Here is a 27,667-nt window from a genome sequence, read left to right as displayed (position 1 = left end):
GACGTTGGGGGCTCCAGAGCTGGACACAGTACTCCAGGTGGGGTCTCACCAGAGTGGAGTAAAGGGGCAGAATCACCTCCCTCAACCTGCTAGCCACCCTTCTTCTGATGCAGCCCAGGATACGGTTTACCTTCTGGGCTGCGATCGTACGTTGCTGGCTCATGTTGAGCTTCTGGTCAATCATCACACCCAGGTCCTTCTCCTCAGGGCTGCTCTCCAGCCATTCCCCACCAAGCTTGTATTTGTGCTTGGGATTGCCCCACCCCAGATGTAGGACCTTGCACTTGGCCTTGTTGAACTGCATGAGGTTGGCTTGGGCCCACCTCTCCAGCCTGTCCAGGTGCCTCTGGATGGCATCTCTCCCCTCCAGCGATTCTACCTCACCAAACAGCTTGGTATCATTGGCAAACTTGCTGAGGGTGCACTCAACCCCACTGTCCATGTCACTGACAAAGATGTTGAACAGTATAGGTCCCAGTACCGACCCCTGAGGAACGCCACTCGTCACTGGTTTCCACTTAGACATCGAGCCATTCACTGCAGCTCTTCGAGTGCGACTGTCCAGCCAGTTCTTTATCCACTGAGTGGTCTATTTGTTGAATCCATGTCTCTCCAATTTAGAGACCAGATTATCATGTGGGACAGTGTCAAATGCTTTGCACAAGTCCAGGTAGACGACATCAGTTGATCTGTTGCTTTATTTTACTGCTAGCTCAAAGTCCATACTGGGCTACCCCAGTACTGGGTTAAGGGGTAGCTGAGAGCTATAGTTCAGGGTTGGATTTGCTACTGCAGCTTAAGTGGAAACTGCTAAGGGAACACCAGATTGAAGAGCTGGTGCCAATAAACAGGCTCAACTACTTCTCTTGGCAGGTTTCTAACCTCACTGGGCTATGTTTGGCACGGGGCTCATTTCAGGGATTAGAGAATGGCAAGAAATAAGGCAGTGATCTTATTGGAAAGGGAACAAAAAAATGCAGTGGAGATTGTTGACTTCATGGGTCCAGACTCCATTTCTGCTTGCAGTTTGTGGAACTTGAAGGATTTTTATTCACTGTTAAACTCTAGGTGGCTTGTAACTTCTAAAAAGTAGCTGTTCATACTTAAAATAGCTAGAATTCCTTAGATGTGACTTTTTCATGAACATGCCAGAATTGTATTCCATGCATTGTTTGTATCATTTACACTGTTACACATACAAATACACACAAATACAAAAAAAAAAAGTATTAAGGTCTGGCAGTTATTGCTATATTGCAAACATGAGGTTCATTAGTTTCCTGTTTGTGCAGAGTTCACTTTATAGCAAGGAATAATGACAGTATAGTAACTAGGAAAGATTAGATGAGTAACATGGCAGAACCAAGAGAAAACAACTGGTTCACGTTAGCATTTGCTAAACCTCTACTGGTCTGTCTAGCCCTAAAGAAGCCTGACGTTAACCAGGGCTGCCTGGGTCCAGTGAGGAATGCTTGTGGGAGTGAAGTATGGAAAGAAAGAAGGAGCTTCTTGAAAGATTATTCTCTTCGTATATCTTAAATTAATATGTATGTTTTCAGTGTTCCATTTGGAAAATAGACATACCTAAGAAAATACCTGTCAGTTGTACACAGTGTCTACTTGTGAACTTACTAAATTGGTACTTAATCCTTGTAGCTGGTCCAGTGCCAATGAAAACACTGATGTGGAAATTAATGTTATTGTTCAATTAACTAAGCATAATGTACCAGAAAGTTAGACCCAGTACATAGGCCTCCATTAACAGTGTTTTGGAAAATGTTTGCTTTGATGGCTTTTCCTTCCCTTGCAAACATTTGCTTAACAACATCTGATACCTGTTATGTAATATTTGCTCTAATATGTAGGTATAAAGTAGCTGTAAACATTTTATCCTCCCTTCAGTGGTTCATCAACATAATTCTTGTTTCTACATTATGGCCAAGAATATATAAAGTTTTGGATACTCTCTGGTTTTGTATGTCTTGGAAAATAAAATATATCAAGAAAATATCAAGAAATTAAACACTGTATGAGCAGATAGCATTTTAGAGGTTTTTGCTTTGCACTAAGAACACACTTGATCATGTGAAGGCCAAACATTGGTTCTATAATATCAAAACAATACAAAGCTTTGATTAAAAAAATTAATTGCGTATACATTCTGATCATTTTGTACAGATCACTAGTTTTCCTCGCAATTCCATATACTAAAATACAGCAAATAGTTTTATTTCGTATATTGTCTCAAGTGGCTTTGAAATACTAAGTGCATTACAGAAGTATTTTGCAGTGCTTTGCATAGAAAAGGAGGGGAAAAAAGCTTATTGAGGAAGCATTTCTCCTTTGTTAGTTTAAACGAGTGACTACAGTATTTCAAGACATGTTCCGCCATCTTTTCTCTGGTGTTTACTAGAGCTAGGAAAGTCTTTAGTGTCTCAGGCTTTTATAGGTTGGCAAATATCACAGGCAGGACAAGAGATGACTCACATGTCAAGCAGGATCATGAGTGCTTCCAGGCACCATGAGAACATCACCTGAACTGCTTCTCTCACAGAAACCTGCTTACGTGTTCCAAAAACTTCCTGCTCTCTGTGTTGTAGACTTTGGGTTTGTTTGGTTTTTTTTTTAAAAACATCGTTTATAAACATGACTCCTCTGGTACGTCTAAGAGGTGGATGTAGGAGCTTCTGTAACAGTCAGAAAGAATGTTGGAGAAAATTGGAGCTTATGTTTGCTGTTAGCTCTTAGTCTTCATTATGTCTAAGGTGCTTATCTTCCTATCTTTCTATCTAAGCAGGAAGATAATTAGCAGCATATGAATCAGCAGCAAAATCTTTAAAAAGAAAATTAATATGAGGTCTTTAGCATTTATACTAAAAGAGGTTACTTTACTGAAACATTGCCAAGACATACCTTCAAACATAATATTAGCAAAGTTTCTGGGAACCAAAGTGTGTCTGAGTGATTCTGGCTGGAGAAGAGTAGCACTATCCCAGTGGGTAACGTGTGTGGGTGTTTCTATATGTATAAATAAAACAAGCATGCAAAAAGTTATCGCAAGGGTCCTGCGCATCCTGTGTCAGAGAGGCAATTTTTCTGATACTATTGAATAACAATGGTGGCATTAAAGAGGGACTGGAAGAGGACTTATTTTATTACTTGGTCGACTCTCCTCAGGACATTAAATTGTATCTTGATGGAAACGTTCTTATTGCAAAATATTTTTCCTAATAGAACAATAGTTATTTAGACTTGACCTCATTACAGTTGCTGTTTTAACTAAATACTGGAAGCAAGATGGCTGTTACTCAGCCACCAACTGACTTGACATTTACACTCATGTTTAAAGCTAATTTTTCTTTATAAACTAGACTTAAAAACAGAAGAAAACCTCATGCTCCACGTTTTTGCATACTAAACCCAGAAATGTATAAGAGAGTAGTTTTTATTGTTGTTATTGTAAGTCCTACTTATCTTCAAAGGAGAGATACTTTTGAAGCAAAAAAAAAAAAAAAATGTAGCAAAAGGACATTTTTCTCTAGTAGTAAGATAAAAAAAGTTATTTGAGAGAGATATGTTTCTAAACAAGTGAGTTCTTGGGAAAGAACTGGGAGAGGGAAAACTGGGTTCCATCAGTTCATTTACATGACAGTTCCCTTGCTGGACACCCTGAAAAGCTGTAAGCTATATGGCATAGCAAGAAACAAACCTCCCCAAATATTTGCAGCTAAAAAGCTAGGAAATATTTATTGTTGAAATATCCTGAAATTTTGGGTTTGGAAGGGTTTTCCTTGAAATCAGGTGATACCAATTGAAGTGAATAATTCAGTCAACATACAGAAAAATACTGTAGTAGCTATTCAGAGACAGTGCATAGAATTTTAAATCTCTTTTTAACTTTAAGGTTTTCTACATGGCTCAATGCAACTGGTAGCAATAAACATATAGGATTTAAATCTGCTAAAAAGTTTCTAAAACCAGACTAGTAATAGCTAAAGTAAATGTGAGTAGCTAAAGTAAATGTGAGATTGTGTCAGGAAGAGAGGTCTTCTAAGTCCATTTAATTGTCATGCCTTATTTGTTGAATCTCCTTAATGTTTCCATGTGACTTCCCTGACCACACATCATAAAGCCCTGTTAAGCTGTTAAGTCTGTCTTCAGCAAAAGCAGTTAAGTAGTTCATATCTTTGTCTCCACAGCTTGTATAATTTAGCTTTAAGTGCCATGGAGAAAGCAGTGGGGGAAGTGCTCAGTGCATATATACAGCTGCTTTTGTTTTCTGATTTTATTTCTTTCAGATACATAGATAACCTTTAATAGCAGATAGGAATATGAGAGCCTGATAAAGAACTGCAGTCTTCCTCTTGCCACACTGATGATATCAGATGATGGTATCGTCGGACTTCTGGTATCCATCTAATCTCATGTGGAGAAAAGTTTCTCATGTAGCCACCTCACAAACAAACATAATCTTTTCCTGTCCTACAGTTATTAATACCAATATTGATAAATCTGATGTGCTAATGCATTATTTACTGTATACTCTTAAAATCCTGATATCTGGCAGAATCTCAGTTTGCTCCTGGCTGTTTGCCCTGGAGAACCCAAGTGCTTCACTTGGGAATACTTCAGGGAAATTCTCATAACCAGCTGTTCCCAGTCTTGCTCTGGTTTGCGAAGCAGGGCTCATTTCTGCCAGGCTGGGCAGCGCGAAGGGGGATGCAGTAGGGCAGGCTTCACTCCTTCTGGCAGAGGTGTGTAGGACTTGCATCATGGAAGTAATACGGGAGAACGGTGGTACTGGATGAGATGACTCGGAGACTAAGCCTCATCTGCATTGTTCCCTGGATGAACGTGGCCTCTTGCATGAGGGAAACAACTGTTTTTCAGTGCTTTGAGAATATTGCTGCTTCAAAACTGAATCTAGAGCTCAACAGTGTTGTTGATGTATGGAAGCTAGTTGTATTTTCCATGGCTGAAAATGCATTGTGCAGAGTATTAGACACAGCATGGTAGCAAATTCTATTTCAAAGTGAAATGTACAGCTTTAATGACACTTCTGCAAAGACCAATTATTTGTGTATTCTTTCTATCCTTTATACAGGCAACACTTAATGAAGTATACACATTGCTAATGTCCATCCTGCAGAGAAATGAACTGTGAAAAAATTCAAGCAAACATGTTCCAACTGTTCATACAAAGGATTGCATAAGTCACGCATTGTGTTTCCACAAAACTTTCCCCACAATTTGCTGCTGCTCAGCATGTACTTCACTTAGTTTCCTCCAATTAAAATTTGCAAATAGAAAAGCTTTCCAGTGCTAACAGACTCATGTGCTTTCCCGGAGATTTGAAGCCACGTGTTCCGGGAATGGCTGGGTACACCACACCGATACAATATAAAGGCAACGTCAATCACCTTCTCTCACTTTTTAATAGCTCCCCTCCATGGTTCTCATTCTCCATCACTAGAAACTTAAGATTAAAGGAACTTTACTGTATTTCAAGTACAGTTTAATCCATTAGGATGGATCTCCTTCATAGCAATGGCGTGCTCATCATTCAGCATTTACAGAGGGACTACAGGGCTTACCAGGATTTGCTTAATTTTATGTCACATGTTGGTGATCCCCGGAATATCTTCTCAATTTATTTTCCTCTTTGGTTTCAGCTGAACCAAGTTGTTGGTACTAAAATGATATGGGTGGCAGTCATTGGTGATTGGTTCAATCTCATATTTAAATGGTAAGAAGTTGAATTTATTTTAAAATCTGGTACTTTTAATGATGGTTACTATATGTGCCTCAAGTTTAGAAAACTTTCTGTGAATAATGTATTAGTAGACTTTACCCTGTAATTATAAGACAGGAATTCACATTGAAGATATTTAAGATATGTTGGAAATGACATTTTGATAAGACAAGAACCTATACAACTATTATAGAATAATTTTGGCAATATAGCTCTTCGTATTCATTGTAAGATTATTTATCACGCTTTGCTGAAGCCTTCTTACATACAAATCTTTTTATTGTGTTTCTGCTTCATTTTATTTTATTTTTTTTTTGTCAGGATTTTATTTGGCCATCGCCCATACTGGTGGGTGCAAGAAACAATGATTTATCCCAATCAGTCAAGCCCATGCCTTGAGCAGTTTCCTATAACATGTGAAACAGGACCAGGTAAGAAATGTTGGAGATTACATTGGGATATTTCATAGAGATAGTGGCTTTTCAGGGGGTAAGAATGTGACTTATGAAGATCTCATATGATATACAAATCTCAGACCTCATGTTTAAAATAGCACCAAAAACACAGGAAGAGAAAAAGGAAGAAATAAAATGTGATAGGTATTTGATTACTGCAGGACAAGAATGTTTGCTTCATTGCCTTTAAACAGGGAGGGGGATTTGCGTAAAAAATAGCTCCTGCTAGAACAAACCAGCATACTAGAAAGGAGTTTTGTGAAAACTTGTATCATAGGTTCAGAAAGAGCGATTCATCTGCTTTGTGACATCCCTTTTAGAAACAGTTGTAGTGCCAATGACATCATCTTGGGGAGAAAAATTCCACATAGTTGAAGAGCATTCCAAAACAAAGCAGGGGGCTGTTGAGTTTGAGGGCTTGTGCACTATTGCAAGAATTAATCAAACGACAAAAACTAGTAGGTGGTTCAGGGTAAATAACAATAGTATCAACAATCAATCATGTCATGTATGGAACCATGCATTGGTGGAAATGTACATACATTGGTGGAAAATGGAACCCCTCTTCCCAGAACCAGACACTGGCACTGAAGGGGGGGAGGTATGTGTACAAATACATGGGGAAAAAAGGTCTTTTAAAAAATGTACCTTTTCAGCGTGTGTTCACTTTTTTATATCTCATTGTCTTCTCCGTGGAACTCAAATGCAATACCGCTGCAGTTAAATGAGCTTGTGCAACCCTAATGTGAAATAAGGTAAACTTGCTTGGAGCTAACTGACTGAATTTAGTTTAATTCATTGTACAAGAAAATGTTGACGGTGAAAATGAATGGGCTTTGCACCTTGTCAATGCCACTGCAAGCTTTGAAGTGGTTTGCAGAGCTGTATTTTGTTAACAATATCCTGCATTATATCCCATTGTAATTTTGAACGAGAAGCTTAAGCCCTTGTATCAGGCAGGATTTAATAATGCGTGGTCTATACGTGATGGGCAGTCTGTTTCAAGTGAATTCATTTGGGACATAACCCAAAGTATTAAGGTCCTCTGGAACTTTTGAAAAGCCTTCAGAACTGAGCCTGTTCAGCACCATGTAATTCGAAGCCCTGGCTAAGAAACCAGTGTGTTTCGTTTTGTTTCATTGAATCAGAAGGCCTTTCTTCCTCTTACTTTCTTCCTGAAGTAACAAGTTCTTCCTATTTCTGTCCAGTGGGTACCACTGTCATATCGATTCCTTATTTGCACTTACAATGACCACATTTTCTCACACCTCCAGATTTGCCTTTGACCATATCTGTCACTCACCTGTTCCTCATTAACAAGTGGAGGTGCAGTCAGTGCAGTTGTTTGTTAGGTGCACACAGTTATTGTGTGAGCTTGCACGGTACTTCACACACTTTTAAAATATGCAATTTATATGAAAAAATTAGAGAAGCAGCCACAGACATGAGAAGGGCATATCCAAATATGGCTAGGATAGCCTGAAGCCCAAACTCCGTGGCTCAACAAAAGGGAAAGCTGAGGGAACTGTTTATATGACTATGTGGCAAGCAATCTAGGACCTGAATTTGGTTTGTACTTCTGGCATGAACTGAATTAAAACCCTGCAGCCGTCTTTTCTCTGGTATATGTAAGGTTTTAAGAACATAAAACTTAAGGTGGAGTTTATGCTGTTTCTAGGAGGTAATTTGCAGATGAACTGTGAAACATTTTTCCTAGATGACATTTTCCTAGATTACAACCAAGAGAAGCTTTCCCAGTGCTGATACGCAACAGTATGGTTTCCTTATCAGTGACAAATTTGGTTGTGAGGTTTAGAAGTGTAGGTCTGTTATGAAATTAGCAAAAGAGTTGGTAGCGTGACTACTAAAGATACTGCCAAGCAGAATACCAAAAATGAGTGCAGGGAGGCAGATGTCATTGTGCGTGTCCTCCCTAGAGATTCCTGCTTTGCTGCTTCACAGAAATATTCTTTTGCTTTGCAAACTACTATATAGCGCTGGATCATAACACATTCTTCAGCCAAAATTATTTCTTTTACCAGTGAAATAATCTGGTCCCTTTTACTTCTTTTTTGTCTCCACAGAAAGCCAAGCTGTAAAAATCTGGTATAGGCAGATTCCGATGATCTATTTTTCTCTCCTTCCTTGTTTCAATTTCTTGAATGTAAACCCAGTGAACAGGGAAAAAGAAGTGAGAGTAATTTTAGGTATCATTTCCCTTGCATTGTGCCAGCATACTTTGGTGATTTTCATAGCTGTAGGAACTTGTGGCTTCATATTGTTTCCAGTAAAATTAAAATCTAATTCATTAAATTCAAACAAATTACACTTATTATACCTGGACTAAAAAGGAAATTACTATTGATTTCTATATTAGAGTGTGTTCCCTGTTAGAGGCTGCTGTGGGTACGGCAATTTGTCCAGTATGCTACAGGATTATTTCATGTGCCAGTTCCACTGATAATCTGTTTCCAAGCTAGTTGACATTTTACGACACCTTAAAATTTATAGAATAAAGTAAGGCATAAAGACACAGTTCCTCCATAACACTTCAGATAGATACATTTCTAAAGTTATTACAAAACCACCTAAATTGTGAATTACCTGGACTGCTATATTATTAATGAGACACAGATCACAATCACAATTACTAATGCAATGGTAATTGGAGAAGCAGATAAAAGGCAATTTGGAAGGGCCATCTAAAGTTATACTAGTACTTTAATTTAGGATGTTACAAAGAGCTAAATCTCTGTTCCTCCCTTTAATTAAGAGGTAGCCTATTCAAAACCTCCCTCATCTGGTCCTCATATATAATGTCTATGTTGTATGCTACAGCTCTAAGATAGCCCTAGATGCTCTTTTTTTAAAATCACAATTCAAACCTAAATAATGGAAAAATGCTATGCTTTCCATCAAGATACCAGGTCACAGCAATATAAGATGGTTAAACTGTTACCTACTTGTTTTCAGGCAAATATTCTGGATTCTGTACAGATGAGTCTGCTGAAAAATTCATATTGAGAAAATAAACATTTGAGAAGCAGTTGACATTCTTTCAGCCTTTGCTAACTATTTTCTTTCTAAATTATTAGTTGCCTGAGTAACTGCCAGTAGACATTTTCTATACAACAAATGTAACAGTCATAATTTTTATGCTTGAATATTTCCTTTTTGTTTTTTCTAGGAAGCCCATCTGGACATGCCATGGGATCTTCCTGTGTCTGGTATGTAATGGTCACAGCAGCACTTAGCTACACAGTTAGATGGAAAGATAAATCAGCAGTTACCCTTCACAGGTCAGTGTCTTTCCATTATTCTAACTCATACAGATGTTTCTTTATACATGCTCTGTTTTTAATGGGTTTATTTTAGCCAAACATTCATAGTCTGTTTTGTACAGTTTCCAAAAAAAAAAAAACCCAAACCTTTATTATGATCTACTTCCGCTGAAGAAAAAGAATATTAAGAGGATTTATCCATTTGTTTGGGTTGGTATTTATTAACTTACAGTCATTGCATACAATATCTCTGAATCAGCTCCTGTTTAAGATTGTGTTACATCTTCAGTGTTTGAAAGTTTGAATTCTATTAATTGTCTTTATGTGTTGGATCTTTTTGTTAGTACATAAATTTACTGCTTTGATGGTAGTCCTTCTTATCCTGTTTCACAGCAAATGTGCATAATGTTGTCAAAGTTCAGTGTAACGTGTTACTCAGCTCTGTGGGGAAGTCTTATAATGCTTTGATGGCTGTCCTTTCCAAGCCTGACAAGGTGGTTTCCATACTGTATGAATTTTGTCACCAAATTAATGAACTTTTGCATTTAAGTATGACTTCGTGATGAGAAATATGTTCAAGGTGCTAGTGCTAATTTAGCTTGCCGTTGATGATTTTCATCACTAATACCACGGGTAGTATCTTGGACCTGAAACTACTGGGGTCTGTTCCTGCAGCCCTAGATGTGGCTGCAAGAGCAATCACTCTTGCTAATGTTTTAGTACTGACTTCTAGTTTTTAATCATCTGGTTCTGAACTTCTCTACTTGTAAACCTCTGCTTGGTAAAAATGCGAGCCTGACACGAGGGGGCCTGGTGTAAATTACTAGGTGAAATATCTTGTTTTAACTTTATAACTTGAGAACTAAAAGTATCACCCTTTTCCCTCATAGACTGACGTGGTCATTCCTCTGGAGTATTTTTTGGATTATCCAGATCAGTGTGTGCATCTCGAGAGTATTCATAGCAACGCATTTCCCTCATCAAGTTATTCTTGGAGTATTTGCTGGTAATGCTGCTATTTTTTCTTTTTCAACATATGCAAAACTGAAGAAAATTAAGTCTGAGAAAAGGCAAGGGATTTTTAGTAGTGCTACTCAGCTTGCAGCTGTAGTGGTGCTCTGCGCTCTCTGGAAGATCAAGGATTTGATGATAGTCTAAAGGTAAAATTTGGGAGGTAGTATGTATCTGCTGTCTTTGTAATTCACACAGGGAGTAAGCCCTTACCCATGTGCCAGTTGGTGCTGACTGCATTGTGTCCACACTGCCACAGACTAGCGCTATCTGGTTTGTACTGGCTTCATCTGATCTTTATCTGCGCTGCCTGTGTGGAAGGGATTGGAGAGGAAGTTGCTCTTACATGGCCCTGAACTTTCTTCTCAGGAGGAAGTTGTTTGGTTCACTTCAAGTGGTGTCCAGGTGCAAACTAGCATGTGTGCGGTGTGCACAAGCATGGGGCAAAACAGACAAAAAGGGAAATTAGCAGTGCAAACACCCCAGGGTGTTTTAAGAAGCTAAAGTACTTTTTTCAGAATTACTTAAACATGTTTCAAATTGGTATTTAGGGAGTTCAAACTATGAACAATCTCTCCAGTATCTATCTGATCTCAAGGAGGGTGACCAGAGCATTGAGCAGGGGCTGCCTGCTCCTGTTCTCTTTCATGGGTGCAGAGCAGCCTGGGCAGCACTGGCTTGTAGTCCAGCTCTCCCCTTTCACAACCAGGATAAAATGAGTAAGAAAGAAGATAAGTGTGTTCTGTGTCTTTTCCTTGAACACTCAAAGCCTGTGCGAGTACCGGTATTGAACTCAGCATTGCTGTGACCAGTCTTTGATTGAGAGACTTTTGTGGAAAAGGAATGTTCTAGTTTGCATTTAGTTTACATCTAATATTTGATAGGTTGTCATCTGGAAGTTGTACTCAGGCCTAAGGCACACCTCATATCAAAAACATGTAGTGCTTGATATTTAATTTCTTTTTTTCCAAATTAGCAGTGTTGAGTGGGAGAAAGGTTTTGCAATGTGCTACAGAAGTGGTAAATGGTGTGTGCCTACGTGTATGTATACATACATGTATAAAATACACGGATATATTCTGTCTTCAAAAGTCAAATTCTGCAGGGGTACTGTAAAAAGCCCTTCTTCAAAGTATGAGTGTTTGTTCCCTGTAACACTGAGTTTCTAATCCGCAGGCATTCTTGTGGCAGAAGCATTTGAGCATACCCCTGCTATTCAGACAGCGAGCTTGAGAATGTACATCAAGACAAACTTGTTTCTTTTCATCTTTGCCCTTGGCTTTTATCTAGTCCTCAAGCTTCTTGATATTGACTTGCTATGGTCTGTTCCAAAGGCCAAGAAGTGGTGTGCCAACCCAGACTGGATAAACATTGACACGACTCCATTTGCTGGACTGGTGAGGAATTTAGGTGCACTCTTTGGCTTAGGTCTCGGAATTAATTCTGAAATGTTCATCACGAGCTGCAAAGGTAAAAATAGCTGTAAGAAAAGTTTCCGCATATTGTGTATAGCTGCTTCTTTAGCTACACTGCAGCTGTATAATTTCGTTAAGATACCTACTCATACTGAGTATTTGTTCTACATTCTCTCTTTTTGTAAGAGTGCAGCTATGCCTCTGACTGTAGTTGCCTTGGTTCCCTACTGTGTCCACTCGATAATGAGGACAACTGAAAAGAAACTTAATTAGATTAAAAGTTTCCAAACGGTTAGCAATGTGGGGATGGATATGAACAGTTCGAGAACCCTCCGCAAAGGCAGTTTTGCTAACTCATTTGAACCAAGGGGGATGCCACTGCACCTTTGGTGTGCTCCTGGTAAGTAACCAGTACATCCATAATCAGTCCATTCAAGAATGACTTTGGCAGCTCAGACATATTAATTGCTGATTTTATTCCTAGAAATATTGCAATGAGGGACACTGCAGTATGGGTACATGTGACTCAATAGCCTGGGTCATAACGAAGTTCTAAAGTATAATCAACTAGTTTTATTCAGCTACTTGGTGGTCTTTTAGTTCTGTCCGTCTACAGCTAGACAGTGCTTCAAGCCTCAGTTGTATATAGTGATACTCAACATTAAATTTTTTTTATATATAGGTATTGTGTGTTAAACTGCTAGATAATGGTGGGACAGTATCACACTACCCACAACTGTACCCAGGCACTGTGAAAAAGGCCAGCATAGTTATAAACAAGGCTTCAGATTTAACTTATTGAGCTTCCTGAGCAAAACAGCTTCTGATTAAGCCAGATGAGAAAAAAATAAAAGTGTATTTCAATTAGACTCTCTAGAATATATTTTTGCATTACTGTGTGATTTTTGTCATTTTTACTTTTTGAAAGCGGTCACATAAATAATGAGTGACACATTACACCTTTGATGAAAATGCATGAATTTGTGTAACAAATCTTTGGGTTCTACACAGAGCAACAAATGAAGGAAGTTGTCAGTAATGAAATTATCTCAGCATATTGTTCATGCTTCTCTATTGTAAAGGTAAATTAGTCTAATTACTTCATGTCGAGAGTCAGAAGCCTGAGTCACTGTTAGCAGTTGTGTAAATCAAGAAACGGCGATTGCAGACTAAGTCATTGCAAATTTATATTCTTGTCAGCTTGGTTTACCTAAGCACACAAGTAACTAATATGTTAAATACATGTTTGTTATACAAAATGGATGCTCTAAATAGGCAAAGGCAGGTGCTTTTCCTATTTATTCATTATTTAGCACCTACTGTTGCATGTTCCCTTTTGGTGCTCAATCTTTAAGCAATATTTTGCTCATACCATCTTTTAATAGTTAGTATACAAGCAGCATGAAGCTATTATACGGGTAATGAGGGCTGTGTGTGTATGATCTGATAGCAATAAGGCTTAGAAGATGTAAACATGATACTGCTTTTAGACTTCCAATTAGTTGGGGGATAATTGAAAACGAAAGAATCTTATTTAATTGGGAAAACAAGGTGAATAGTTTGAGTTGGCCCTTGGGAATGAACATGATACACATTACAGAAGCAAATCTGAAACAGACATCCTTATTTAAAAGCCTCCTAAGACTACCTTGACTTAAAATTATTAATCTGTTTTTAACAGTCTGAGGAGCATTCTGCTTTATGCATCTCCTGATACCTTCTGTAATGATTCTCTGAACTCTGTTTCCTGCAACAGCTGGCCTGAAAACAGTCTCTTCAATAATTGTGACTCCTTAAGCAAAATGACCAAGCTAATGGGACTGGAAACAAATAATGAAGAACAAAGGCAGCTATGACAAAGCTTTCTCCTGTGTTCAAGATGCTCTGTGCTTTGTTTTTCCCTACCAGTGAGGTGACGTACAGAGGCATCACAAAACTCTAGAAGGTTGGTCTGGCTGTCCTGGCCAACAGCGGGGAGTTCTTTGTGCACAGACATCTATGGCTCTTGCAGCAGTGTTTGGGCCTACGGGCAATGTTGGCTTTTATAAGCTGGGGGTTATGGGCAGACATCATGTTTCTAAGCTCCTACCACCTGAGGTTCTGTGCTTCCCGGTACTGACAAAGACTCTTGGTGCCTCTGTTGAGCTAGACACAACCATTAACGTAGAATGACAACTAGCATTTCCGCAGCATTCTTCTAAGTACCGCACAGACACGTAAGGAGACATGGGCTCCTACTCGCTTTCTTGGAGTGTCCTGTTAGTTCAGCCTGCAACTTCAGTGCTTTAGGGAGAGGGGCAAAGAGCAGCTTCCTGGCTGAACCACCTCTTATTCTTTCTGCAACTATTAAAAGATTACTAAAACCAAGAATGGTGGGAAAACTGAATAAATAAAGTTAGTTTAATTTTGCCAGTAACTTCAGAAATTAACCTGTTGATAAAGTAATAGCAGTACAATAAGACACTTTCTGAGCAGTTAAGCGTGTTGGGCTATAGAGTTTTGTGCCTGAAGAATCTCCAAAGAGGGCTCCCAGAACTTCAAATAGAGTTAGCCTTTTCCGGAGTGGTGGGATAAACAAGTGTCTAGATATAATCTTGATATTTTGATACTATTAGAACTGTAAATCAAGATCCAGCTATTTAGTTGCTACGGTGAAATAGGCCGACATGTCCCTCAGTCAAGGCTTTAGTGAATTTATCAAAGTTGAAAATTACACTTATTAAATAAGCCTTATTTAATAAGCAAGATTGTGTGGCACCTTAACTAAGCGCTAGCAAATTGTTAAACATTTAGACTGTAACTTCATCAGGGTTTTGCAGCTGTTTATGTTGTTAATATTTGGAACAGATACAGAGCATATACACTTCTATAATGGGCTGAACTACTTAACCCGGTTTGGACCACAAGGCCCCCTTTGAATTTAAGCTTTTCCTATGTAATAAGGAGGGTGGAAAGTGCTTGACTGATCCCCTTTCTCCCGCTAATGGGATCTCGGGAGAAAGTTACTCTTTTATTCTTGATTTAGAGATGCCCAAATTGGGATACTGCAATTCCAAGTCCTTACATCTGTCTGCAGAAAGATTCTCACTAGGCAGGAGTTACATGAGGTGAAAGTGTTCCTCACTCCTCATACAAACTAGCTGACAAATTGGCATTACATTCAGTTCATAACACTCACTTTTGCTAATATGCGGCTTTTCATCCTCCCTATTTCCTGTTATGCCTTCCTGATGGAAGGACTCTGGCCACAGACAGGCTGTTCCTGCTCAGAGTAGTCTAGTTGAAGCAGGGGCTGTATTTGCAGAGCAGTTACTCGGGTGCCATCCCAATACACTATCATGGTTATATTTATCCAGAGGAAAAGGGTGGGGGGAAAACCAGATAATGCAGCTGGCACGGACCATGCAGAGAAACATACAGTGGGCCACACCGAATGACACTGTCAGCTACTTCTGTCAAGATTAATAACTCAGGGCTGGCTCTGAAAGTTGCAAGCAAACTCCTTTGGATCTGCTCAGAGGTCTTGTCACCAAGTTCCGGGGCTGGGCGATCTTACCTGTGGAGCAGCTGCAGAAGAAAAACCAGTCCAGCTCTACACCAAGAGGTCCATCAAGGCTTGTTGCTCATGCCCAGACACGTCGTGTAGCTCCACTTGCACTATACGTCCTTCGCACAGGTACTGAAGGGCTTTATAATCAACTGGTTGTCAATAGCGCACATGTATAAAGTGGCAGGAGATGGCACCCAAGAACGTGTAAGACCAGTGCAACTGTTAGTGTACACTGTGAGTGCCTTTGTTACACAGGCAATCACTCCCAATACATTGCTCCCAATACATCGCTCCCAATATTTACTAGCTGTCTAAAAATAGGATGATGTTATGTATAAGAGCAGTAGTAGTACCACCCAGCTGGGGCCATGTCACTGTGCTTCTGCAAGAAGGGGGCAGGCCTCTTTGCAGGCAGCGGCTAGCGCAATTGCGTTGGCTTTCTCAACAGCTCCATTCTGCACAGCAGATCCTTGTTACAGACATGATCTACGTACATACAAATACTTGCTGTCTGTTGCAAGATACTCATGTGCTTGTCTGAAGGGTAAGAGATGAAGTGCTAAAGCACAAGAGCCAGTAAAAAATCCAATTTATTGCTATAATTTTGGCCACAAAAGCAGTGTCCTTTAGGCAAAAGAATTATGGAATAAGTACACATAGTAATTCTAGTTTTTAATAAAGAATAGTTATTTCTCCATGGCCTTAAATACTCATATAAATTAAATATCATATAGATATGTCAATAGAGAAACATGCAGTAGACCTTATAATAAACTGTTACAGATACAATCTTCTGCCAAAAGAACATACTTCCTCACCTTTGTCATTTCTGAGTGAATTGTTGCTCTATTTGTCAACTCTGCTTAATACTAACAGCTAATTATGGCTATTTTTTCACACCTTTACTGCATATATTTATGGTTTCTGTAAAAATACTCATTGTCTTGCCTTCTGAGAAAAAGAGAACATACTATCCATCACCGACTCAATAGAAGTAATTTAAATAACAGTGATGATTAACTGTGGGATTTTGCATTGATTTAACTAAGGCATTTATTCCTATTCAGAATCTGTTTGACAGCTTTGATCAGAGTGGTGAGTGTAGGCAAATGATCCTCACCAGCTTCTATTCCTCTGCTTGGGTGTTTTCCTTACTTCTGTGGAGCTGCCTTCTTTGTTAGTAAATAATGGCTTTGTTGAAGGGGCACTGCTCTGTCAGGCTCAGGGCGCTGACGTGGTGGCATTAGAGCTGCACAGGGTGGAAGCGCAGCCTCCCCCGACAGCACGGCTGATGTGTATGGTATGAAGGGGTGGGGGTTCCGTGCCCACAGTAAGGGTATCTGTTGTAATCCTCTGCAGACCGAACGTTAGGAGAGATTTGATCCTTTCAAATATACAGCATCATTCTTGGGATTGTTTTTTTATTCATAGAGCTTACCTAGACAAGTGGCAGTTTCCAGAACACCAGAGCGGAGTCTTCCTTGATTGCTATTTGAGGAATGACAGGACAGTGCAGTCTGACTGCAGGTGGTGGCAATTCCCCATCTCACCAGCAAAGATCTTTCCCATTTCCAGGCTTCCTTTCCCTTTGCAGTGGCTAAGCTACTTCCTGAATGCATCAGCCTATGCTTAGTCCCAGGCACGTGCCTGACAAGTGTGCTTGATGCAGAAAGCTACATACATTTAGGGTACCACAGACCTCACAATATTGTAGAGCACTTTGTAGCACAATGGGGAACCAACATACACACACCTACCGCAGAGTATTTGCTTACAGAAAAATTATCTTTCACATTTAGAATCCGAGTAATTCAGCTAATTGGGGCTCCAGTGGTAACAAGCTTATAATAAGCTCCTTCCATGGCCATCAGTTCATCATGAGTGCCCCTTTCAATGATGAGTCCTTGCGACATCACAGCGATGATGTCGGCGTTCTGGATCGTGGACAAGCGGTGGGCAATGACAATGCAGGTCCGCCCTTCTCTGGCCTTATCCAGCGCTGCCTGCACAGTCTAAAGGCAACAGACAAAGTGTCAGAGTGAAAATGGGCAAACCAAATTGGGGCTCAGAGCTGGAGAAATCTGATTGCTTCAGACTAATTGTGCAAATTGTAAAAGTGACTATGAAGCTAAATCAAAGATTACCTCACCAGGGTGCTTAGCTGGGTCATGAACTTAGTTTCTTAGCAGTACAAAGAAGGGACAGGTGAACATAAACTGCAGTAGAAATTAAGGCAGGCCTTTAATTCAGCTGACATGCTGAATGTCAGCTCAGTGTGGCTATGTTTTTAAATTTTCACCATTTCCCTAATGTCGGAGCATAACCAAGCCATGCAAATTATGGCCCAAGTTCTTAGCCCCCTCACTGCTGTTTTAATTGGATGTTTATGCTCATCATTCATATGCTTGAATACATTTTTACTTTTGGGTTTTTTTTAATGCATTTTGCTTTGCGCTTTTTTTTTTTTTTTAAGCTCAGAAGCTGTATGTATGAAACATTCCCACTGAATGGTTTGAAACCCAGGAAATCAGTACGCACATGTCTGAGAAAGTGCCGCCTCTCATTGGCAGTCTAAGAGCCCCTGTAGCTGGCTGCTTTTTTTATAGCTGTGCTTTCTGGATCTTCTGAAAAGATCATTAAAGGTATAAGTGCTGAATTAACAATGGGGAATAACATTGCGATCACGTAGTGGAGTATGTTGGGAAGTCTCTGTAGAACAGAAAAAGGCATTGTACATTGTAAGCCATTGTGTTCGCTTTCCCTTATTGGGTATCACTGTGCATTTACCTTTTCACTTTCTGTGTCTAAGGCAGATGTAGCTTCATCCAGTAATAAAATTTTAGGATCTCTTATGATGGCCCTCGCTATAGCAATGCGTTGTTTTTGCCCACGAGACAGCTGGGATCCTTGAGCCCCAACATTAGTTTCATATTTCTGTAAAATACAGGAGGAAGATTTTATTCAGGTGCAAGCAAACACACCGGTACACAACCTGAAGGAAGAGCAGGAGGAGAGAGGCAAGAGCCCTGACTATTGCTGCCGCCTTCTTAAAAAACCCAGCAGTGCAGAAATACTGCATGAGCAATACACGTGTTTGGGGAGATGCTTCCGAGCGGTGCTTTGCAGTGCACATGGCCCGGGAGCCCAGGCAGTATGGTGACGGGCCTGGAAGAAAAATTTGTTAGCAAGATGATGTCTGATTTGCCTGAGGAAAAGAAATCCCCCCAGCCTCGATTTGGGAGAAGAGGTTAAAAGTGATTTAAGGGCTTTCTGGACAAGTGTTTTGCTTGGGTGCCTAGTTTGTATTGATAACTTTGATGTTCTGCTTTATATGATTTCAGTGCATTTAAATACTTCTTAAGTGCATGTAAGCAGCCAGCTTCAAATATTTTTGTCTAAGTATCATGCCCTAATCACAAGGCAAATCTCCCACGGCTGGGAACAGAAGATTTCCTGATGCAGTGTAATGCTTTGACTGCTGAACTGTGCTGCTGCTTCTTTCTTGTCAATGGCTTTGAAAAATCTTCCCTTTTCTCCTAGTTTAGAGTTGTAACTGCTGGTTTCAGTTTTAGAAATATTTGCCTACTGTGTAAAAATCTAGTAGCAACTCACACCCAAACTCTCAGAACATAAGAGGCATGGTCACCACACCCTCTTTGCTCCTACCCTTATTGCTATTAAACTAAATAAAAGGTATACACATGTAGCAGCTTTAACTGGGTTTGGAGTAACTCCTGCTGCAATGAAGACAGAGCAGCTTATTTGTAGTTCCCAGCCATGGCCTCGCAGGTGCTTACCTCAGGCAGTGACATGACAAAATCGTGCAGCTGAGCCTTCTGGGCTGCTTCTATGACTTTTTCCATCGTCGCCTCTTTGGTGTTACTGCCATATTTAATATTATCAGCAATGCTGCAGTCAAATAGCACAGGCTCCTGGGACACTATGCCAATTTTTGATCTAAGAAACTGTACGTTTATTTTCGTAGTGTCGTGTCCATCTATTAACTACCAAGAAATAGGAGAAAACTTACAACATCATTTCAGAACAACAGCCTGCAAAACCCAAATAGTTTGTAGCAAAACTAAATGATTTAGCCATATTATTAAAATGCAAAGACATCTGATTTAAAGTAATTTGAAGAATCTGCTTGTATTTGACTCCTTTGTGCATGATGTGTATTTTCTGGGTATGTCTGTGTTTCAGCCAAACACTAGACCATTTGCTTAATCTTAAGTCCGAGTGAACTACTTAATTGCTTAAGGTTAGGCACACATGTTGTTGCCTTCCTGACGTAGTGATCAACACACTTACTTCTTCGAAAGAAAGATAAATTAAACTAGATGGTTAAAATATTTACATGAGCAAAAGATATAAAAGCTTTTTAATCTATCAGTAATTGAATAACTGGAAGTTAAATGATGATCCGAGGGCTGGAGCACCTCTCTTATGAGGAGAGGCTGAGAGAGTTGGGGCTGTTCAGCCTGGAGAAGAGAAGGCTCTGGGGAGATCTTATTGCGGCCTTCCAGTCCCTAAAGGGGGCCTACAGGAGAGCTGGGGAAGGACTTTTTACTAGGGCATGTAGGGATAGGATGAGGGGGAATGGCTTTAAACTGGAAGAGGGCAGGTTTAGATTAAACATTAGGAAGAAGTTTTTCACTTTAAGGGTGGTGAGGCACTGGGACAGGTTGCCCAGAGAGGCTGTTGAGGCCCCATCCCTGGAGGTGTTCAAGGCCAGGCTGGACGTGGCCCTGGGCAACCTGGTCTAGTGGGAGGTGTCCCTGCCCATAGCAGGGAGGTTGGGACTGGATGATCTTCAAGGTCTGTTCCAACCTAAACCATTCTATGATTCTAAATCTAGACAAAATCAACCTGCAAAGAAGCTGCATGTTGGAGCATATTTATAGGTGTTCCAGGCTCTTTGTTGCTCCATTCAGGCTTGATTTTTGCTTGTGCTCCCACAATGCACACTGCACAGTTTGTGTTTCATACAGCAGCTACCAAGGTGAGTACCTATGGCCTACATAATGTGCAAGGGTACACCTGAGGCTTGCAGTATTCTGATCTTGCCTGAATACATCTGAGATGATACTCAGGAATTGCCAGAACAGTCCATGTCTGTTCCAGAAGGAGCTGAAGCCCCAAACTGCCACCACTGCTAGGCTGCACAGCAGGACACATTGAGAAGAGTCCTTGTGGCATTACTGAAAACAACAGCACACAAACCACGTTTCCTTTGCTTACCACATTTCCTTTCTCAGGGTCGTAGAAACGCTCCAGCAGCTGGACACTGGTGCTCTTACCACAGCCACTACTTCCAACAAAAGCCAAAGTCTGTCCAGGCTTAACAGTTACAGTGAGTCCTTTCAGGACCTGAATATCAGGTCGAGAAGGGTATGTGAATTTACAGTTAAGAAATTCAATGCTCCCCTTGAAATCATCCTGGTGGAAAAAAAAAAAAAAATGAAAAAGATGCTACAATGAGCTTGAGCTCAAAACTGAGTAGTAAAGGACAAAGTAACTCTTCCTCAGATTCCATTCTTGCATCTCTTATTTAAAACATGACATTAGTGCTTGTGAAATTGGCCCAGAAAGAGGGATAAAAACCATTCTGGAGTAGCTCTCCTAGAGAGGAAGCCATTAGTCATAACACTATTGCTCTGCTTATACTTCCCCATACTGCACTGGTCAGCAGGATCAATTGGAAATAGGATTGCCTTGCAAATGGGTAAGTTTTTTATTTTACTACAGACACTATAACAGTGTAAATTCGGTGATATCCCAAATACATTTGTGTAAAAATCCAGATTTGGTAAAAAAAAAATAAAATCAATCTAACTTTGCAATGTTAAAACAATACATGAATTCAGGCCAATTTTCCCCGAACTCTTAAAAAACTCTTTTACAAAACTCTGAAGGGTGTCAAGATACTTCATTTTCATCATTTGAAGCAGGATAGTTAATGTATTTAGTTCTTAACAATTATTTCAAGGGTTTTTTTTAATTCTGAAAAAAAAAAATAAACTATTTGAATTTTTTGGGTCTGACTTTTCAATTCACCGAAACATGAGCATTTTCATTTTGTCTGACGCAAAGATGAGTTGCCTTCTCGTGAACACCCCCAACATTTTGATGTGAATGGGAAAAAAGACTCCATTATAAGCTAACAATAGTCAGGTTTATCTGCGAACTGGAAAGCAGAAATAAAAAAACATGCTATTCTGTGAGTCATCTAAATTGGTCCTATTCCAATTTACAGGAGTTTTACACTGACAAATTCCTAATAGCCACACTTTATATTACTCTCGCTGTCAAGTACAGAGCTCTCTGCTTCCAAAAGAGCAAAGACAAGTAACAATTATACAGTCAGCATAACCTTCCTGTAAAGCAGTGATCCTCATTGACTTATAAATCATTAGTGCAACTTCAATGCTTATATTGAGCTGAATGATACCAGAAATTACTCATCTCCGCTCTTACCCATTTTTCCCCTTTTTCACTGTAAACACTGATTTTAGGAACCCGATCGACCAGTTGAAAAAAGCGTGCAGCAGATGTTTTGGCTTTGGCATAGTTTGGGGTATAGGAAGAAGCTCTTCCCAAAGCAGTTCCACTGGTGACAATAGCAGAGATCACCCTGTGGGGAAGGGGGACACAGTCATTCTTGGCAAGCAGTTCTCGGGAAACTGAACACTACAGCGAGACCAGCGCTTCTGGAGAGGAACCTGTTTGGGGCTGCCGGTGGGCTCTCACCTGAACACAAAGCTGTAGTGGAGTCCCTCAGCATCAACTAGAAACCCTCCGTATCTGTAAGAGACAGCGTTGGCAATGAACACTATGCTCTGGGCAAAGCCAAAGCAGAGTCCATAAACATGTGCTTTTTTGATTGCAGCTTTATAGGGCATATCCAGGTGCTTCTCAAAATTGTCGATAAACATTTTCTCTTTTGCCATGCCAGCTACAGTCCTGATGTTGGAGAGGGCTTCACTGGCAATCTGGAGGAGAAAGAAAAATATATGTAAAAGCTCCAAAATTTCACTCAGAGAAGCAGAGTGTGCTCTTTCACAAATGCATGATTCGTTCATGAACACAGGGCACTGATGCCATATATAAATTTCTTCAGATATGGTACAGACTGGCACAAATATCAGCAAACCTAAAGAGAAACTCCCCTACAAGCAATTGCCTACGAACATCCTCAAGAGTAATGCTCTGTCTGCCCCGCTAGACCCCAGTTACTGTAAGCACACTTAGGAAATCGGGCACATGCTCTCACCTGTGACCTATTTCACGGGATGTGACTAAATGGGACATCCACAAAAGCAAAAATGGTTTTAGGAACACTGCTATTTCCTTGATGGCATGCATTTATTAATTAAAGATGTTTAATTAAATTATTTTATTTGTTTTACTTATAGCAAGTCAGAGAAAGATTTAGAAGGGATGCTATCCCCAACTTCCGTTTTATAAATCAAAACCACTTGAATTTACTATATTTCCTCACCTGCTGACCCTCCCTCTTTTTCTTGTTTATGTCCAAAAAGCCTGATGAGATGGAACATATGAATGGAGGGTGGCACCCTGATTCCTTTAAGATCAGTGACACAATTTCCAGGATTTTACTTTGTATATAGACAAAGAGTAAGCAAATGCTTGCCTGTGTACATAGGAAAATGAGGAAACTGTGAGATAATCCCTATGGAAATGTCTCTGGAGTTTTAATTAATTGTAGGCTTTATATTGTGCTTTGTTGTCAGTCAAAATTTGGGTTTCTCTCCAAAAAAAATAGCACTCCAATTTGATCTACAGAAGTAAATTGGCAGTTTGATACTACTTTCACCCTACTTATCTCAAGTAATTTTATTAATAAATTGGTTTACAATGCTGTACTTTGCCAGGCTTTGGTAGTAGCTTCATAGTGTGATGCTTTCCTTTGGGAAGCAATAGTCTGGTATATGGCTTATGACTGTTTTCAGCATGTAGGAAGAGATCTGAGTATAAATCATTAAAATATTCAATCCAGAATATTCTCCAGAAGTCAAAAAGGGGGGGTGGCAGGCCGAGCTGGCTGCAGCAGGCAATGGGAAAGAAGCAGCCAGTAGATAAAGAGCTGAACAGGGCAAAGGGCTCCAGTCCGTGTGTTTGGTTAAGGTCAAGAGGAGGCTGAAGATGGTCAGTTGAGAGCTCAGCTGGGTAGAGGGAAGGTTTAGATGGGGCAGGGTGGAAGGTGTGATGGGTAAGATGTTGGGTGGGCAGGAAGTTAATGTAAGAAGGAGGAGGATCAGGAGCAGTGGGAAGTCTGCAAGAGTCATTTTAGGATGGGCTGAAGTAACTCTGCTGAAGGAAAATCTCTGAGGCTTAGAGAGGGCTTGCAAAGCATACTTCTGATGCTAGAAATATGGCAGTCTAAAGCAGAGGAGAAGGCTCAGGCATTTCTCTGAGCGGGGTAAACTGAGGTAGTCCTCTTCATGTCATCTGTCTTCTAAATCCCCTGTGTTTCTGACACCGTTCAGTTTCTACACAGGTGAACTGGGTATATTTCAAAAGTATCAGATTCTGGGTCATGTGCCAGAACTTAGTGACCCAGAAGTAAAGCCAAAGGAGTCTGAGTGTTTCAAAGGCACCCACCCACTCTTTGTGCGTAGGAGTGAACTCGTAAGGAAATGACATTCCTTTCTGTTGTGTCCCTACATTTTCCCCGTTTGGTACATGGACTGGAAGCCTGCTCAGCCAGTGCAAACTTCATAAAGCTGTTCTCAGCCTTCGAGGTGAGGCAGCTCACAGGGTCTTGCAGTCAATGGAGCACGGGATGCTGCTAACCGCGATACAGGAGTTAGAGGAACAAGGAGGAGGGCTTTAGCCAGGGGTCACTGAACACTGGACACATTCTTTCCAAGGAAAGAGAATTCCTTCCTCGTGTCCCAAGCTGGTTGGTTTAATACCCACACGGGTGTGCTTCCACCATGGAGCAAAATTTAAAGTATTATGAGAAAGTCTCTCGTCACAAATTACCAGAAAAATGGTTAATGCTTATCAGAATTAAAAAAAAAAAAAAAAAAAAAAAAGATTTATATACTAGCTGAGAAATGAGAACTGATAGAATTTTGACCCTTAAAATCCTTACATAAAAATAAAGTTATGCCTGCAATCTAGCAGCACACATTGATGGAGGAGCTGGTAAGCTAGTAGGGCCCACTGAAGGAACGATTCTGCTCTCTAAAATCCACGTTCTGATCTGTGGTTCAGTGCCGAATTCTCAGATGTGAGGATTTCTAAGTGAAAATGTATAATTGCTTTCTGAGATCCGCATAATCACAGGGCATGAACAAATGGGTCTTTCAATAAAACTGGAGAAAGGTGAAACAGACTGCTGAGAGATCTGTGTCTACCGATTAGGTCCAATAACTTTCCGAAAGTCAGTCACATTCCATACAGCAAGTGCTTTTGCAGTTAGGTAGTTCCCAATGGTGTTTCAGTGGTTTGACAAGCTGAAATATTACAACTTATTTGCCAAATGTTGCCAGTTTCGTTACATTTGAATTACTGATCCCAGTCCCAAATGCCTGATTTTTCAACTAGCAGTGACTGTAAATACAGATTAGCTTTTAAATATCGTTACCCGTCCAGTAGCTTCCAGCGCTTTCTTGTCCTGAGAGGCAAATCCTGTCAACATTTTAGCCTGCACAGCTCCAGATAAGGCCAAAAACGGCAGGAAACACAGGATAACTAAACTCAGTTTCCAGCTGAAGTAGAAAGCAATGATCATGGCCACCCCAATGTTGGTAAAGGAATTGACAATCATTCCTATCTGCGATCCAGTTGCCTGCAAAGAAAAGAAACAGAGGTGATTGACTTGTACTCCAATAGTAACCGCAACAATCTTTAAATAAGGTTTCTTATAAAACTTTAGAAAACTCTAAATGACATCTAAATATCATAAGGCATCAATGGCTGCAGACTGCACTGGAATTTAGCCAGTTTGGATATACTGTTTCCAATTAATTGTATCATGAGAAGGACTGCAAACCTCCAATAGTCCTTTCACCCACCAAACTGTCTAATGAGAACTCAGAAAATTGTTTCTAATGATTGTGAGAAAGATAATCTAACTATTGAAATTAGCTCCCTTGGTTCCCTGGAGAATCACTCATCTGAGTACTCTGTTTAGCCCTACATTTATCCCCCTAGATTTAAATAATAAACAGAACCCATTTGCAACTTAACTGTTAGCGACAATGTCTCAGCTGTGCTAAAATCAATAAGAAACATCGCTGAGAAAGGATGAATTAAAGTTGTATTTCTGCCTGTCTCTTTGTTACGGAAAAATTTTAAACACACCTTTGACATCACCTTTATTGAATGCATTCATCTTCTCTTTATGTACTTCGAGAACACCGTTCTTTCTTTGTAATAAACTTGATTTATTTACTCAAAAGTTATTTTGCTTCATAGCAGTAAACAGCAGCCCTAGATAGGAACTAGGTCGCTATGTATTAGAAAAAAAAAATTACATTTGATGTCTTTGATCATTTTCAGTTGAATTCATTTGCAGGATGTGAACTTGCAGCACAAAATGCTCATCATCTGCTCCTCCTCTGACCTGCAGCAACAGGGCAAGGTGCCTCAGACCTGGCCATGGTGGAAGGTTCAACCTCCCAGCTCTGCAGAGGCTACCAAAGGAGCAGCCATAGGACTGCTCTTACCTGGATCTTGCAGCTCTAACGCCCCCCCTCCCACTCCAAGAGTCTGCTTCTTACTCCTGATGCAGATGTAAACATTTTCAGACCCCGGACACCTGTGTGCATCTTCTCACCTTCAGCTCGCTCTGCAACAGCGGCTGTTGGCTCAGCTCTGCGTCAGGCAGTGAACGGTGGAGGACACTGCTGCTCAAGTAGCTCTGGTTTTTTTTCCCCTGGAGCTGTGGGCTGGATGGCCGTTCCCCACTGCTCTACATGTGCTTGGAACAAAGATGTCTCTTAGGAGGTTACTAAATGGTTCAGCCAGTGTTTTACAAGTTCGTTTATTTCAATTAAAATATGTCCTGTAAGTGCCTGTAATGGCTGAAGAGGTTTGCAGTTGGTTTCTCCAATACTGTAAAAATTGCTCCTGACAGGGGTTTTGGGAACCTCTTCTCTCATTTGTCTTTTAAATTCTTAAAACCTCCATTAACAGTTTTTAAATACTAACCTACCGTCTTCAGTCAAGCTGAAACAAGACAATTTTTGTAACAAAGAAATCTGTATGTTTCCTTCTTTGTTTCTAGAAAATTGCTTGCATTGGAGCCAAGTAAAATGGAATCTAAATCATTTCTACCAAAGCATCAATTCAGATAGGTAACAATTATAGCTCAGCATGATTTAACCCTCACCCACTAAGGAACACAACGCATGGAGTTAGTGGTTCACTTTCCCAAATAATCAGTCATGGTGAAACTGGCTGCATGATTCCCTGTCTGGGGAACAAGCCAGTACTGTAAGCTGTTTTCTCAAGTGAACTATTAGTTTAAATCAAAATTCTCACAACAAGCACAAAATCGTGCGGAAAACTTCAAAACACGATTAGTGATGAATGTCACTAAAATACTAGTCTGACATATTTTGAAATAAACTCTTAAGCATTGTGGCAAAAAGCTAAGTCATCTCCAGAAAAAAAGGAATTAAAACTTTTGCACTGGATGCTCCTTCGGGTTCCATTGATGGTTGGTATTTTATTGATTTTTGTGTTCTTGTTCTGGTAATACAAGCAGGAATAATGGGTAGTAAATTGTGACCCTGCTTGTGCTTTTAAGTAAATACAGTGATAATAGTTCCACGTTGACAGTCTATCATAAATAGAAATAGCTTAATTGACTGACCAAGGACTGATCTACACTGACCTCGCTGGTTGCGTGGTAGCTAATTTAAAATAGGCATTCAATCAGTGCTTATAGTAAAACGATTCTTAAGCTACCATCTCTTACCCCTTGGACCTGTGAGGCATCTGTTGCAAGTCTTGTAGTCAAAGCACCAGGGCTGTTCTTCCGGTCATCAAACCAACCAATGTCTTGCCCTAGCATAGCCTGGAAACCAATTTTCCTTAACCGTCTTGTGAGCAGCTCACCGGACTTGGCAAAGGTGTATCCCTGGGGTGAATAACAATAAATATAAATGTTGTACAGAAAGAGATACCCACTGAGTAAGGGATAAGAAAGAAAATTTACCCATATT

The 27,667-nt window shown here is 40.1% G+C and overlaps 2 protein-coding genes across 6 annotated transcripts in view; one reads left to right on the top strand and one right to left on the bottom strand.

The window, feature by feature from the left end:
• Positions 1-5,104: 5,104 nt before the first annotated feature.
• On the top strand, positions 5,105-27,658 carry G6PC2 (glucose-6-phosphatase, catalytic, 2). Of its 2 annotated transcripts, XR_717927.1 has the most exons (7): positions 5,105-5,406; positions 5,673-5,746; positions 6,074-6,183; positions 9,395-9,506; positions 10,379-10,494; positions 11,676-12,767; positions 27,648-27,658. XR_717927.1 is itself a non-coding variant. In XM_009894579.1 (5 exons), exons 1-5 carry the CDS (start codon positions 5,529-5,531, stop codon positions 12,185-12,187), a joined length of 1,068 nt encoding a protein of 355 aa, XP_009892881.1. The 2 variants fall into 2 exon arrangements, 1 of the variants encoding a protein (XP_009892881.1); XM_009894579.1 differs by lacking the exons at positions 5,105-5,406; positions 27,648-27,658 and having other exon boundaries at positions 5,529-5,746; positions 11,676-12,187.
• The window catches only part of ABCB11 (ATP-binding cassette, sub-family B (MDR/TAP), member 11), a 44,884-nt gene continuing 34,492 nt past the window's right edge, over positions 17,276-27,667 (bottom strand). For 3 of the 4 annotated variants that reach the window (XM_009894584.1, XM_009894580.1, XM_009894581.1), the window contains 8 exons: positions 27,421-27,582; positions 25,081-25,284; positions 22,215-22,456; positions 21,942-22,098; positions 20,706-20,903; positions 19,262-19,468; positions 18,252-18,398; positions 17,276-17,476 (listed from right to left, as the gene is read on the bottom strand). In XM_009894584.1, coding sequence (XP_009892886.1) covers positions 17,276-17,476; positions 18,252-18,398; positions 19,262-19,468; positions 20,706-20,903; positions 21,942-22,098; positions 22,215-22,456; positions 25,081-25,284; positions 27,421-27,582 — 1,518 coding nt within the window. Of the gene's footprint in view, positions 17,477-18,251; positions 18,399-18,453; positions 18,457-19,261; positions 19,469-20,705; positions 20,904-21,941; positions 22,099-22,214; positions 22,457-25,080; positions 25,285-27,420; positions 27,583-27,667 lie in introns of all 4 variants that reach the window. The other variant, XM_009894582.1, reaches the window with a different exon arrangement.

This window comes from Charadrius vociferus, unplaced genomic scaffold (assembly GCF_000708025.1).
Source record: "Charadrius vociferus isolate BGI_N301 unplaced genomic scaffold, ASM70802v2 scaffold161, whole genome shotgun sequence".
Lineage (NCBI taxonomy): Eukaryota > Metazoa > Chordata > Aves > Charadriiformes > Charadriidae > Charadrius > Charadrius vociferus.
Note: the sequence above shows the minus strand (reverse complement) of the source record. Positions and strands in the feature narration are given on the sequence as shown.

What these genes read in the sequence shown, in the direction of transcription:
- G6PC2 (XM_009894579.1), top strand. Translation starts at nt 5,529, where the DNA reads ATGGATCTCCTTCATAGCAATGGCGTGCTCATCATTCAGCATTTACAG. An exon ending in TTCAATCTCATATTTAAATG is followed by an intron (nt 5,747 to 6,073) that starts GTAAGAAGTTGA and finishes TTTTTTTGTCAG; the next exon opens with GATTTTATTTGGCCATCGCC. An exon ending in TATTCTTGGAGTATTTGCTG is followed by an intron (nt 10,495 to 11,675) that starts GTAATGCTGCTA and finishes TCTAATCCGCAG; the next exon opens with GCATTCTTGTGGCAGAAGCA.